Raw genomic sequence first — 15360 nt, 5'->3', positions numbered from 1 at the left:
TTTATATCCGTTTGCAGTGCATGTTCAAAACACAGCGTAGCATGCCTGTGTGACTGATATAGTCTGGTATCTGCTGGCCATGTGTGTGTGTTGAGTTTGGTACTGCTCCATGTACCATGCCAGAGTGCTCTGGTCGGGATGTTTTTATACATGCCATATGCCTGGCATATGGGGACCATTCCTGTCATGTATCGCATCGTAAGGGCGGTGTTTATTGTTGGTGCATGATGAGAGTGTTTCTGTTAAGGGCACAAGGCCATTCTCCCTCAATGGTCTGGGATTGGTTAAGAAAGGCTGTGCTTATTTGACCAATCACAGCCATGGAAATGTATGTGTGTCTCCCTCTGATGTCCACTGTGGGAATACTAATGGGTCTTACGACGTCCTCCTCTAGCTCGTGATCTCAGGCCTGATATCTCAGAGTATGAGCGATGGTATTATAACTTTGGAGCGTACCGTAAGTGACTTTCTATTCCATTTACTGGGAACTAACCGGTTCTATGATGTCGCATAAGTGTATATAATATATGTTATTATATTATAACACCTGGTGTTTTGTCACAGTAGCACGGTGCACCACACACGTTTATCCTGACCCACCTCCATCCTTGTCTCATAACTTTATTTCTTTGAACACACACACACACACACACACACACACACACACACACACACACACACTATATATACTACGATATTCTCTACTATTTTCTATGATTTCCTTTTTGGAATCAGGATTGTTTAAACATACCGGTATTGTATTTTCTCTCCCTTACCATGAAGTTTCAGTTATTTTATTAACTTCATATTGTTTGACGTGAGACACATTTGTCACGAATCACGACTCTATGCAATGAGACCTCCCATATGAAGAGTTACTTCATACTACATAATGGTGCATACCAGTACTGAATTTATCCCAACACATAGACCTCCCATATGAAGAGTTCCTTCATACTGCATAATGGTGCATGCCAGAACTGAATTTATCCCAACACATAGTAAGCCCTACTAAACGTGGCCATGACAATTCAATGCTTTGAAAGTGTGCGAGAATTAGATTTGTCTTTGTCAATGGCGTTCATAGCCGCACAACACGCCTTAAATCACAAACACCAAACAGCCATTTTACGTATGAACCAGAATGAACCAGAGCCTCGTGGCAAGCACATACGGCTCTCCTTTTAAGATTATATAGACCACGAATCCATCTGTTTGATGGCACACGTCAAGGCATCTAAATCTAGGCAGAATGGAATGGTTTTCTAAACCAGTGCCTAGGCGGTTTCCAACTTTATACCCCACACAGACATACAACCACACGTCAAAACCAGATGAGAGATTGAGCGAAAAGGGAGGGGGGGGTTCTGCCTTGGTGTGTTTGCGCATTTGTTTCAGATAATGTGGAGGTCTTACTACGCCAGGGCGTGTGCATGACTGTTTTAAATGTTTACGTTTCAGTACCCCGCTCCACTGACTCAGACAACAGCCGCAAAGTGCCACTGGACACTACCCATACTAGAGGTGAGTGGCACAGCAGGATATAGTTCAACACCCGCATTCCTATATCCAGGGATTCTTTTCAATGGCCATGATGTATTGTACAGCAATGTCAAGGCAATGTTCTGGATTCTTATTGTTTAATACCGATCTGTATGCAGCAAGTCATAACATTGGCCCACAGCATACAAGACAAGGGAGCCCTTCCTTGGGATTTTACCTTTCCAATTATGGAGATCATGATTACGTCTCTAGAAATGATCATGATTGATTCTTTAAAGTGGCTTTTCCTTTGTACAAACTATGGTGATAATTATATTAACCCATTTTGGCCTGACCTCGAAATTTCAAAAAAATCTTCTAAATCCTCCAGTTTTCTGAAATAAATATTTTCACGATTTTTCAAAAATAGCAGACCTACAAGCTTGTATGAGCTTGTGGATCTGCTATTTTTCAATAGCTAAATTATAACGTAATGTTTAAAACACCAAAAGGGGTTCCCGCCCAAAATGGGTTAAGCTATTGAAAGAAATATATATTATGCAACAGAATATCTGTTAGTGCTTATTACCTCTTGGCTACTTAAAGGCTTAGTTCAGATCTTTGGACTTGTAGGAAATACTTGCCATTAATATAGTCTTTGCAATGGTATTTATTGATTGCTTGAGTTGGTGGGAGTTCTGGTCTGGTTTTGGTGGTGAATGGTCGGGACTCGGGAGGCCACCCATTAAAAAATATATATATTTTCTTAAATATATATATATTTATATATTTTTTATATTCTTTTTTTTAATGACCAGTGCCCCACCAAATGACTGGAATTACTTGATATTCACCAAAACCAGACCAGAACTCCCACCAATAGATTGCTCCCACCAAGCAATCAATTCATTCCTTTGCAATGACTATAACGAGTAAGACGCGCAAACGCGGGAAACAGCTCGTACATATTTGGGTTTTGGACGTATAGCTGCTTTGGGGACTCCTTATATGGTGCCCCTTTTGTGCCCATATATGGAGCTGAGTGGACCTGGCCCCTTTTGTGCCCATATATGGAGCTGAGTGATTGCTGATGCAACACACTCCATATTTGGATAGCGGGACAGACACACAGACAGACAGACAGACAGACAGACAGACATGATCTGCTAGGTCTCATAGTAAGTGCTCACTGCGTTCGCAATAAGCAAGTATTTAACCCTTTAAGTGCTAATTGGACTCTTTGCGCTATAGCATTAATACATATTTTCTTGTATTCTAGGGGCTTCCTTCAATATATTTCTCCATTTCTGTGGTTATAATAATGATATTATAATAATGATATTATAATAATGGTCTATCTACCTGCTGCTTTGTGGGGGCACTTTGCTAATGGTGAGCTTGTATGATGTTATCTACACAGTGGAGCCAGTGGATGCCTGGAATCCAGAAGCAAACCCTTATGATTTAGGTGAGATGGCGTTGCTCTGTCGCACAACTTTGGTTCTGTTTTTCAAACCCGCCTCTTATCCAGTACATCTTCTGGGTTATGATGGTCAGTGAGTTAGGTCATCCGAGGAGAAGGCTGCTCAAACCGTCAACCCAAAAAGCCTCTTGGTTTCCAGTTTCCACACTGCTGCTCGGTCTGTAATTTAACTGATTTATGTCAAACGGGACGACTTACTTGGTGAATGAATCGGTTCCAGTTTGGTATACAATCTTGCCACAACTGCCGCATCAGTATACACATGGGATATGTAATGAAAGGGGAATTTGACCCAGTTTCACTTTTTTTTTTACCTTTCTATTGTTTTTTCAATGTTGGATTAAAGTAGCCAATTATTTTCTTTCACCCCTTTTTTCTCCTCTCAATTTAGTATTATTTAGTCATAATGCCAATTAATCCTCCCCACACATTTCTGTGTTGCCACTGCTATTGTTATTGTACCCTACTGGCTCACCTACCAGTGAGGAGGTGTTGCCACTGCTATTGTTATTGTACCCTACTGGCTCACCTACCAGTGAGGAGGTGTTGCCACTGCTATTGTTATTGTACCCTACTGGCTCACCTACCAGTGAGGAGGTGTTGCCACTGCTATTGTTATTGTACCCTACTGGCTCACCTACCAGTGAGGAGGCCTCACCACTGCTATTGTTATTGTACCCTACTGGCTCACCTACCAGTGAGGAGGTGTTGCCACTGCTATTGTTATTGTACCCTACTGGCTCACCTACCAGTGAGGAGGTGTTGCCACTGCTATTGTTATTGTACCCTACTGGCTCACCTACCAGTGAGGAGGTGTTGCCACTGCTATTGTTATTGTACCCTACTGGCTCACCTACCAGTGAGGAGGCCTCACCACTGCTATTGTTATTGTACCCTACTGGCTCACCTACCAGTGAGGAGGTGTTGCCACTGCTATTGTTATTGTACCCTACTGGCTCACCTACCAGTGAGGAGGCCTCACCACTGCTATTGTTATTGTACCCTACTGTCTCACCTACCAGTGAGGAGGCCTCACCACTGCTATTGTTATTGTACCCTACTGGCTCACCTACCAGTGAGGAGGCCTCACCACTGCTATTGTTATTGTACCCTACTGGCTCACCTACCAGTGAGGAGGTGTTGCCACTGCTATTGTTATTGTACCCTACTGGCTCACCTACCAGTGAGGAGGCCTCACCAGGAGGGCACCTCCTACTCCTCACCCCCCCACTGACATGTGCCACCCCAGCCCGTAGGAGTCACTAGCACAGGGGCAAAGATCATCCTGCCTGCCTGGTTTCCCTCCCCCGAACATGCAGGCCATTTGTGTACATCATATGTACAGTAGAGTAGACACTCAGCCAAACCAGATGCACAGCGGTGGATTCAATGCGTATACTGACTCCGTGGTGGTGGGCACTGGCAAGCACCCCTAACGTTATTCTAATTTGTATGTGTTCTCAGGCACAAAGACAAACAGATAAAGTTATTTTGAATTAATATGTGACACTGTCATGTTTCTTAGTCATACTGTGTTTTTTTATATTTTTATTCTTGAAATCTTGATGCCAGATGAAATAGAGGAATATGACTGTTCAGAATATATTTTATTTATCTCAGAAGTTCATAGAGTATGTTCACATCTGTCTGTCTATATCAAACAAAGCTTATTCTGTGTGTAATGTGATGGTATTTATTATTACTTGATGTTTAGAATTTGCACTTCAGAAATATTCATATAATATAATCTTTTAGGGGTTAAACCTACTCAAAGGGCAATTTAGCTGCTAGATGTATTTTGTTACTGTGCATAAGTGTGTGTATTTTAAACTTTCCAGGCTTCGGTGTGAGAGACCAAGACTCTATACCTAGGATACCAGAGCCTGCTGTGTCCCAGGGAGACCCAAGTATGTCCCTCATATTTTCAGTGGCGGAAGAAGTACTCACCTTCTTTATTTAAGTAAAAGTATAAATACCACAATGTAGAAATAGTCTGAATTAAAAATGTACTTGAGTAAAAGTACAAAAGTAGCAGTATAAAAATATACCAAAAGTAAAAGTACTCGGAATGTCACGTTTCACAATGTATTAAAAAGTATTTTGAAAATAGACGATCTACAAGCTCATCACATCATATCGTGACATTGCAAGCTTGTAGGTCTGCTATTTTCAAATGGCCGAAATATATTTATAGTAATGTAGGCTTTATTAGTAATATAGGCCGAAGTGGTTAATGTGTGTGTTGTAATAATAATCAAAATACAATACAAAGTAATAACTAGTAACTAAAGTTTTCAAATAAAGTAAAAGTATGATATTTGGATCCGAGATGTGGTGGAGTAAAAGTATTGGAAATTGGAAATACAAAAAATTGTACTTAAATACAGTACTTGGGTAAATGTACCACTGCATATTTCACTTATTTCATTATTCACAGATGTGCACTAGACAATGTCCATGTGTGTAACCTGTGTTTGTAACCTGGGCTTGTGCAGACTGTAAAGTGGACCTGTGTTTGTAACCTGTGTTGTGCAGACTGTAAAGTGGACCTGTGTTTGTAACCTGTGTTGTGCAGACTGTAAAGTGGACCTGTGTTTGTAACCTGGGCTTGTGCAGACTGTAAAGTGGACCTGTGTTTGTAACCTGTGTTGTGCAGACTGTAAAGTGGACCTGTGTTTGTAACCTGTGTTGTGCAGACTGTAAAGTGGACCTGGCCTTCCTGATGGATGGGAGCTGGAGCATTGGAAAGCGTCGTTTCAAGATCCAGAAGGACTTCCTGGCTGAGGTGGCACAGGTCATCAATGTGGGCGTGGCCGGACCCATGATGGGAATTATCCAATACGGGTACCCTCGCTGTTCTATGCACTTCCTAACATCCTCACTGATCATTATCCATTTGTAACGTTTTGTAACTTTTGTTATCCATTTGTAACGTTTTGTAACTTTTGTTATCCATTCGTAACATTTTGTCTTTTATTGATACTTCCGTGACCGTAGAGAACGAAGGTCCGTTTCTCAGTGGATTTATCATCTATGAAGGTTAACTAACAGATTGAGCCCCCATGCCCCTCGCAAAAATGAGAGCAAAGTTCGTGAGAGCCCCAAATCCATATAGCCACCATTGACAACCTATATAAGGCAACATTTTCTAGATTTCATTCTGCTTTAAGTAGCATGTGACATGTCAAACTAGGGAGATTTCATGATTCTGAATCCATTCCAAGCATTAGTTTTGCATGAGAAATACTCCTTGGGCTAAAAACGGCCATAGCCGTCATCACAAATATGATGAATTCATCACATTTGGGCACATTTGGGCAAGTGGCTATGGCTGAATTTAGCCCAAAGAGTGTTTTTCGTGCAAAACAAATGCTTGGAATGGATGCAGAATCATGAAAACCCCCTAGTTTTACACGTCACATGCTATTTAAAGCATAATGAACTTTGGAAATGTTGCCCTATATAGGTTGTCAATGGTGGCCATATGGATCTTGGGCTCTCACAAATTTTACTCGCATTTCTGCGATTAAAGTTTTGTTTTAAAACCTACTGTACAAGGCTTCCACCCAGCAGCAACAATATACAAATACCCCCAAAATGACATTGTTGGTCCTTTTTTTTTTTATTGTAAAGGGATGATCCTGTGACAGAGCTCAGTTTGAAGACGTACTCCAACTCCAGGGACGTAAAAACAGCCATAGATAAGATTACCCAGAAGGGGGGTCTCTCCAATGTGGGTGAGTCTCCTGGATACCAAATAAATGACTTGAGTCAAAGGCCTCACTCACACTGTTGCAACATGCATACAGCATTTGTCTTGTGTCTTGTCTGTGTTTAAACATTTTTGTTTGATGCGGGGGAGGGGGGCACAACACAGCCATCAAACAAAAATGTTTTGTCAAACCATGTGACTTCCATTGGAAATGCATTGGGGGCGGCCATTAAACACGGACAAGACACAAGACAAATGCTGTATGCATGTTGCAACAGTGTGAGTGAGGCCAAAGTATGCACTACAGCAGTGATTCCCAAACCTTTTCTTTATCTCAAGTCAAGGCCCAAAAGAGAAATGAAATGTTTGCCCGGGACACAAACTAGTGAAAATAGCTAGCTGCAAGCTCATTCAGGTTCCCTTCTAGCTTTATAACTGCCCCAACAATACTGCACAGAGAGAAACTCAATAAAGATTGTATTAATTGGCCCAGGCGGTGGCGTAACCGTCTGGGCACCCGACTGGTAATCCAGTCGCAGTGTGCCGCGGGTTCGACTCCCGAGCCTGACACGGCCTTTTCTGCATGTCTTCCCCCATCTCTCTCCCGTTTCCTGTCAGCCTACTGTCTGTCCCTTCAAAAAACCAATAAAAGGCGTAAGCCGCAAAAAAAAAGATTGTATTAATTCATAACCCAAGCCCCCAGAGCAGCTGGCCAACATTGGAACTGCCAAGAGCGCGTAGCTGGGGTTTAACACGGAGCGCTCGTTCAGGAATCAAGAAAATGCAGCAGTAGAGCTTTCTTCTGGGTCCTTCAAACGCCACTAAGCAACTTCCATTGAAATGAATGTCATCATAACGAAGAGGTTTCTTTAGAAACCAAGGTTTTGTAAGTAGAGTGAGCGAAATACTTCACTCTATGGGATGTTTCCCTTTGCGGAGCAAAAGGGCAGAAACTTAATTCATGAACTCCCACAGCACATATCACTCCAAATATGTACTGTGGGTTTAAGAGCGCTGACGTAGACTCCCTGCTTCTCGAGACGTCTAGTCTGCGTCTACGTCATAGCGCGCTCATTCGAACACCTTTTCTTTCTGCCGGGCCAAGACAGAAGGGTGTTTCGAGTGAAGTATTTCGCTCACTCTACTTACAAAACCTTGGTTTCTAAAGAAATTCGTTCACGAAATACTTCACTCTATGGGACCTTATGAACTCCCGTGTCTTGAATTTAGTCAAGTGTGTTCAGGGCTATATGGTAACCTAAATGAGGGCTGGACAACCTCTGGTTGATAGCCGGTCCCGGTGGAGAATGGTAGTAGCCTCGTGCTGACATATACATTCTCAGTGTAGATGCTTAAAGTGGGCCTGGTATATCCAGGGCATCTAGACTTATGTGATTACACATGGTTTAATGGCCTAATAGGTCCATTATGGTGCGGCAGCTCCCAACACTGCGTGCGCCACAGAGGGCGCTGCCACGTCTAGGTTATAGTATGTGGCAAATGTTGAGGGAGAGGACCAGCTCGCTGCGGTACAGACCTCTTGGATTGGGACTCCCTTGCAGAGTGCCCATGATGCTGCCATGCCTCTTGTGGAGTGAGCTCTCAGCGCTTGTGGGGGCTCCACTCCCTGACTAGTATAAGCCAGGCGGATGGTTTGCACTATCCAATTGGAGATACTGACCGTTGTGACAGGCTTTCCTTTGGTCCTGGTACCCCAGGATACGAATAGTTGATTCCCTATCCTGAAGGGAGCCGTCCTGTCCACGTATGTGCGTAAAGCTCTTACTGGACAGAGACAGTTTAACCTCCTGTCTTCGTTGGAAGCAAAAGGAGGGGGGTGGAAAGCCTGTAGGTCCACTGGAACGCACACGGAGAGAGCGTTCTTGGGGATGAAGGCTGGGTTGGGTTTGATAGTGACCTTGGTTGACCTGTCATCGAACCTCATGCACTCTGGCGAGGTCGAGAGGGCGTGTAGGTCGCTGACCCTTTTAGCAGTTGTCAAGGCAACTAGGAGGGCTACCTTCAGTGTCAGGTTCTTCAAACTAACTGTCGTCAGTGGTTCGAAGGGATCCATGGTTAAGGCCTCCAGGACCAGGGTTAGATCCCAGGAGGGGACCATGGATCTGTTGACCCTGTGTTCCCTTCGTACGCCCTTAACGAACTGTCTAACTAGAGGGTGTTTCCATACCGTCTCGTTTTCAAATCCCACATGGCAGACTGAGATTGCTGCCAAGTTATTTTTGACCGAGGAGAGACCCAGTCCCCTGTCTAGGAACTCCTGTAGGAAGGTCAAAATGTCCACTACTGACGCTTGGTAGGGGATCACTTGGGTAGGCCGTGTTGAGCACCACTGCTCAAAAACGCGCCATGCCGTATCGTAGCGGGCTCTTGTTGATGGAGCCCTTGCCCTCTCGAGAAGCAGGGAGTCTACGTCAGCGCTCTTAAACCCACAGTACATATTTGGAGTGATATGTGCTGTGGGAGTTCATGAATGAAGTTTCTGCCCTTTTGCTCCGCAAAGGGAAACATCCCATAGAGTGAAGTATTTCGTGAACGAATACTTAACAAAACCATGTCTTCTCTTTTCATTTTGAAGGGTTGTCTACTCGGTTTTTCAAGGCAAAAAGAAGTGTGCTTCTGCAGTTAATCTAAATAACCTGTTGGGAATGACATCTACGGTTCTGTCCATCTCAAATGAGTTGAAACGAGTTTCTAGTGGTGACAGGGAAAATTCTCAGTATGGTCAAACTTCAATAAATTCAAATGCTGACTTCAAGGCTATGTTTAAAATAAAGAGTAGCCTAATGACAACCAGGAGTCAAAAGCACAATATTTGTCTTTGAAATGTAGTGGAGTAAGAATCCTAAGAAACAGCTCACATTTACTTAAGTACAATACTCAAAGTAAATGTACTTAATTACTGTGCACTACTGGACTGGTATGGCCATCACGAACATAACTGTTAAAGTGAAAGGGGCACAGTTATCGCTTGGCGATTCAAATTTTCACATGCAAGGATAGAATTAAATCTAAATTTGCCCCTAGACACCGTTTGCTAAATTACAGCTCTGCTTTTGCAAGCAATGTTTTCTTCCTGGTCTAACCAAAAGCATTCTGGTTTTACCAGCTCAAGGGGGTCAGCTTACAACAAGCAAGCTCTATTTTTCAGCTTTGGCTGGTGCGTCAGCACACGTTCATTGCCACATGTGTTCGTGGGATTGGCTCAAATGTGCAGCCTCATACAAGAAGTGCTGTTTGTGTAAGTTAAGGAGCCCCCTTAAGCAACAATGTCAACCTCACAGTCATTAAATACTGATCTCCTCCTGTTCCCACAGATATAGCATCGACCACCCGCTACACTTTGACTGGCTTAATGACATATTGTAACTGTTTTCTGAAAGACTAAACTGTACAAACCATATGCTTTGCAGAGACGCAAATGTTTTTGTATACGTTTTAAGTAGAACGTGATATTTGTATGTCGAAGACATGAATGCATGTATTCTTAGAATGTTGCTCTAGTAATGTGGCTACGTTTCCGCCCCACAGAGCCCTGATTATCTGAGCCTCAGGCATACATAACATATCAACTGGCCTACTGTCTACGGTCTACACACGTTCCTCAGACCTCCCAAATGTGAAAATAATTATCTTGAATTTGATATTCTATGCGCTGGCCCGGAATTGCACATCACGATACTATACGAAGTGATCACAAGACTTCACATTATTCAACCCAACCCAACTACAATCCTTATTTATATTCATTCATTCATTTATTTAGAGAGAGAGAGAGAGAGAGAGAGAGAGAGAGAGAGGAGAAGAGAGAGATGAGAGAGGATGAGAGAGAGAGAGATGAGAGAGAGAGAGAGAGAGAGAGAGAGAGAGAGGAGAGAGAGAGAGAGAGAGAGAGAGAGAGAGAGAGAGAGAGAAGAGAGAGAGAGAGAGAGAGAGAGTGAGAGAGAGAGAGAGTAGAGAGAGAGAGAGAGAGAGAGAGATGAGAAGAGAGAGAGAGAGAGAGAGAGAGAGAGAGATCGTCGAGACGAGATGAGGAGAGATCGGGTCAGGATCGAAATTCGAACTTCGACATGCATTGAGCCTACGACCTGGACCGCTTAGGCCAGAAATCTGGGCCCATACTACAATCCTGTAGAAGTATGCTCAGGGACTACAGATGGAAATTAGCTTCTGGCTAACTCTGGCCCATTTACATGGATGTGAAAACTTGACTGACGTGTTGATTAATGAGCATTGTCTAGAAAGCCTGTGCATACATATCGTGAGTGAATAGTGACATTTCAGACTATTGAAAACATAAAATGAGCCCACTGAATACAATAAAGTACTTGATAACAGAATTCATGTCAGTCTGCTGACCATTTTACTATCTCAAACAAGCCCCATTTCCTCATGATCTGAATAAATATGGTTTTACTGTCTGACACCAAGATGCTCAGTGATTGCTTTATAATATCCACCAATGTGCACTGAATGCCTACTGCCCCCTTGTGTCTTGATAGGGAAGGCAATCTCCTACATCAACAAGCACTACTTCAGCGATGTCAATGGCAACCGAGGAGCAGCTCCCAATGTGCTCGTGGTGCTGGTGGATGGATGGCCCACGGATAAGGTGGAGGAGGCTTCCCGGCTGGCTAGGGAGTCTGGCGTCAACATCTTTTTTGTCACTATTGAGGGTCCCGATGACAATGAGAAACACAATGTGGTCGAGCCCAACTTCGTTGACAAGGTATTATTTACTGATGTGTGTATTTTACACATTGTCCTACGTGTATGTCTGTGTCTTTCTGATAATAACATGGTGGTTTAAGTGCTTTATGTGCATATTACCAGACCATGCACTAAATGGTGTAAGTTGTTGTAGGCTCGACGCTGCTGGTGTTTGTCATGTGGTTGGAGTTGAGTTGTGTTGAGCTAAGGTGTGGTAAACGGGTACAGGCTTTAGTTCCGACATACGAACAGTCCGACAGTCATTAGGCCGACAACCTACACCAGACTCTAACCTAACCCTGACCGCAAGCACGACGCAACGCATGTCGGGAGCGACGGGTGCTTTCCACATGTCGGACCTTTGGTGTACGTCGGATAAGCGTGCGCACCCCGTGGTAGACAGTGAAGATTTCTTGAAAGAAGGGTTTGTAATCTGGACTCCCCCTGAATTTGGATAGATAAAATAAAATAAACTCTTATATATTATTTTCTTTTATGTAACCCTCCACCTCACAGGCTGTGTGTCGGACGAACGGCTTCTACTCCCTGCCTGTGTCCAGCTGGTTTGGCCTGAGGAAGGCGGTGCAGCCCCTTGTGAAGCGCGTCTGCGACACCGACCGTCTGATGTGCAGCAAGACCTGCCTCAACGCCAACGACATCGCATTCGTCATCGACGGCTCCAGCAGTGTGGGCACAGGCAACTTCCGCACGGTGCTGCAGTTTGTTGCCAACGTCACGCGGGAGTTTGAGATATCCGACACGGACACGCGGGTGGGCGCCGTGCAGTACACGTACGAGCAGCGGCTGGAGTTCGCCTTCGGGCAGCACAACAACAAGGCCGACCTGCTGAACGCCATCAAGCGCATCAACTACTGGAGCGGCGGCACGAGCACCGGCGCCGCCATCACCTACGCTGCGGATCAGCTGTTCAGCAAGTCCAAACCCAACAAGCGCAAGATCATGATCGTCATCACGGACGGACGCTCTTACGACGACGTCAGAGCACCCGCACTGGCTGTCCATCGCCAAGGTAAGAATCTGAACTGGAGAAATTGTTTATTTTATGGAAGCTGCTGATTCAAGCTATTCAAGCTAGTATACTTGTACAATACATGATAAACAGAACCCAGTATGGAACACCCAGAAGTGTTCTATACTGTACAAACTGTACTGTGTATTGGTTTGAACAGCCGCCTTGCTACCTCAGCTTTGCAAACTGCTCATCGTGACTCATGACTCGTGTTTCTCATCTCCTGTGACCTTCTAGGTGTTATTGCCTATTCCATTGGTATTGCGTGGGCAGCCCAGGACGAGCTGGAGTACATCGCCACTGACCCCGACAAAGAGCACTCCTTCTTTGTAGACGAGTTCGACAGCCTCTACAAATTTGTACCCAAGATCATCCACAACATCTGCCAGGAGTTCAACTCCCAGCCCAGAAACTGAGAAAGGAGACACTTCACCCCGAGGTCATGGGGTGCAGGGACACAGAGAGAGAGGGAGGGAAGGAGGATAGGGTGGGGATATGGAAGTGACCATCTTGATCCTGCAGTGTCACCGCATCTATTGGGCACAGATTCTTAACAGAACATTGATAGCATATCTGTTGCCCAGACAGTGGTGCTTTATTGGTTTACAGTACCAAAACATTAACAGGGAGGTTATTAGAAATTTGATGACTGTGGGTTTGGATAACGCAAATCAAAAAACGGTAACGAGGCACTGGGTCACAGTTATAAAGTTCAGGCTCCTGGGTAAAGGTCCTGCATAGCCGACCATGGCTCACAAGCACACTGATATTTCAAGGGATACTTTGAAGCTGTGGCGCCTATTGGAATTCATCTTTGTTATCGTCTTGTCATTGAACATATTCACAAGGTGGACATTTCGCCCTTACAGCTTACATCATGCTTGGGGAGGCTGTTCTACGAGTGGGTTGCACATGAAACTTCATCTTTTTTAAGAGATCAACTAAAGGGGGAAATGAACGATACAAACGTTGCGGGCATCAGCCTTCCTCGGTTGTCTCAAACAGTCTTCTAACCCGTGTTTGTTTAACTCTAAAATAAAAGACGGTTTAATTTGCGACCCACTCATATGTTTAATTGGCTACGTATAAGGAGTCTGCACCATGTTAAAGAGCATAAGGTCTCGTTTATCCAGTGTAACAGTGCCATAGAAACAGGGTGTATTTCCGTTATTTATTATGCAATATGACGGTCAAAAGTAAAACTACCTTATTGGGACAATGGGACATGGTGCTTGCAAAAAGTTAGATTGTGCATGCCTAGCACTTGCTCTTATGGCTTAACATACTGCATGAACTGAAAATGGTGCTTTTAATACAGTAATACATTCTCTTTAAAGAGGACATACTTAGAATTGGTACATTTTGATCATCCTAATAGGAGATTTCATAGTAGTAGGGACATTGTTCAAGTTCCTCTCAAAAAGACAATGGTACTGATATCTGCTTGATGGCTTACATTATCGTGTTTGTTCACATACAACCAACTGTACACTAACAAATGGATGTGAAAAAGGCCATGTTGTGACTTCTAAAGCCACAACATATGGAACCGTACTTGGGACAGTTGTGTTCAAGAAGTCAGGACATATATGGAACAGTACTTGGGACAGATGTGTTCAAGAAGTCAGGATAGGTGAGCAATGGAGCATTGCAGGTTGTCCAGAACTGTACCTACTGTTCCCCGTATGCAGTGAAGACAAATCATACATTTCTCAGGAATGTAAGCAGTCCCTCATCACTTTCTAATAGCGTGGTTGCTTTTTAAATTGTAGACATTGCTTGGTCTTGTTGAAAGAGTATTTATATTCTCCCTGTTAAGTCCTGTTTGTACATAATGCATATTAAAAAAGCATTTTGCCTATAATGTTCAAATACATATTTGCTCAGTATTTTATTGCAATTTTTAATAAAAATGAAAATGAAAATCAGATGAGCATAATTTCTATAGTAAACTGTAGTAAAATGTCTATGTGGTTGCTACTTTTTACTTAGCCTGGAAAACCAGCCAAATAGTATACTGGTAGTATACTACTAGTGTACTGCTGTATGGGGCTGAGACCATGGGCTCATCATTTCTTTTTCCCATCATTTTGGACCATGGGCTATAGCCCATATCATACGGCATACTATAGCGCGCCGTTTTTCATCATTTTTGAGGATTTGAAAAAAATGACGAAATGACAAAAACGATGGGTTATAGCCAATGTTTTTTGAAATTTTGAAAAAAAAAGTTAGCCTCGTTTCTCATCATTTTGGACCGTGGTCTATAGCCCATATCGTACGGCATACTATAGCGCGCAGTTTTTCTTCATTTTTGAAGTTTTGAAAAAAATGACAAAATGACAAAAACGATGGGTTATAGCCCATGTTTTAAAAAAAAAAAAAAAAAAAAGTTAGCCTCGTTTCTCATCATTTTGGACCATGGGCTATAGCCCATATCGTACGGCATACTATAGCGCGCCGTTTTTCATCATTTTTGAGGATTTGAAAAAAATGACGAAATGACAAAAACGATGGGTTATAGCCCATGTTTTTTTAAATTTTGAAAAAAAAAGTTAGCCTCGTTTCTCATCATTTTGGACCATGGGCTATAGCCCATATCGTACGGCATACTATAGCGCGCCGTTTTTCATCATTTTTGAGGATTTGAAAAAAATGACGAAATGACAAAAACGATGGGTTATAGCCCATGTTTTTTTTAATTTTGAAAAAAAAAGTTAGCCTCGTTTCTCATCATTTTGGACCATGGGCTATAGCCCATATCGTACGGCATACTATAGCGCGCAGTTTTTCATCATTTTTGAAGATTTGAAAAAAAAGACAAAATGACAAAAACGATGGGTTATAGCCCATGTTTTTTGAAATTTTGAAAAAAAAAGTTAGCCTCGTTTCTCATCATTTTGGACCGTGGGCTTGTGAGAGTGT

At 43.2% G+C, this 15360-nt stretch overlaps 1 protein-coding gene across 9 annotated transcripts in view; it reads left to right on the top strand.

Moving 5' to 3' along the window:
- vit (vitrin) overlaps nt 1-14363 on the top strand; it is a 32549-nt gene extending 18186 nt beyond the window's left edge. For 5 of the 9 annotated variants that reach the window (XM_080782754.1, XM_080782755.1, XM_080782758.1 and 2 more), the window contains 9 exons: nt 395-457; nt 1462-1524; nt 2903-2950; nt 4804-4872; nt 5662-5809; nt 6599-6702; nt 11198-11424; nt 11922-12435; nt 12673-14363. In XM_080782754.1, the coding sequence (XP_080638880.1) occupies nt 395-457; nt 1462-1524; nt 2903-2950; nt 4804-4872; nt 5662-5809; nt 6599-6702; nt 11198-11424; nt 11922-12435; nt 12673-12851 (1415 nt within the window). In that variant the 3' untranslated portion in view covers nt 12852-14363. The remainder of the gene's footprint in view (nt 1-394; nt 458-1461; nt 1525-2902; nt 2951-4803; nt 4873-5661; nt 5810-6598; nt 6703-11197; nt 11425-11921; nt 12436-12672) is intronic. The other 4 variants (XM_080782760.1, XM_080782757.1, XM_080782756.1 and 1 more) reach the window with 3 other exon arrangements.
- The last annotated feature ends 997 nt before the right edge of the window (nt 14364-15360 follow it).

The sequence above is a fragment of the Protomyctophum bolini genome (assembly GCF_963924005.1).
Source record: "Protomyctophum bolini genome assembly, chromosome: 14".
NCBI lineage: Eukaryota > Metazoa > Chordata > Actinopteri > Myctophiformes > Myctophidae > Protomyctophum > Protomyctophum bolini.
Note: the sequence above shows the minus strand (reverse complement) of the source record. Positions and strands in the feature narration are given on the sequence as shown.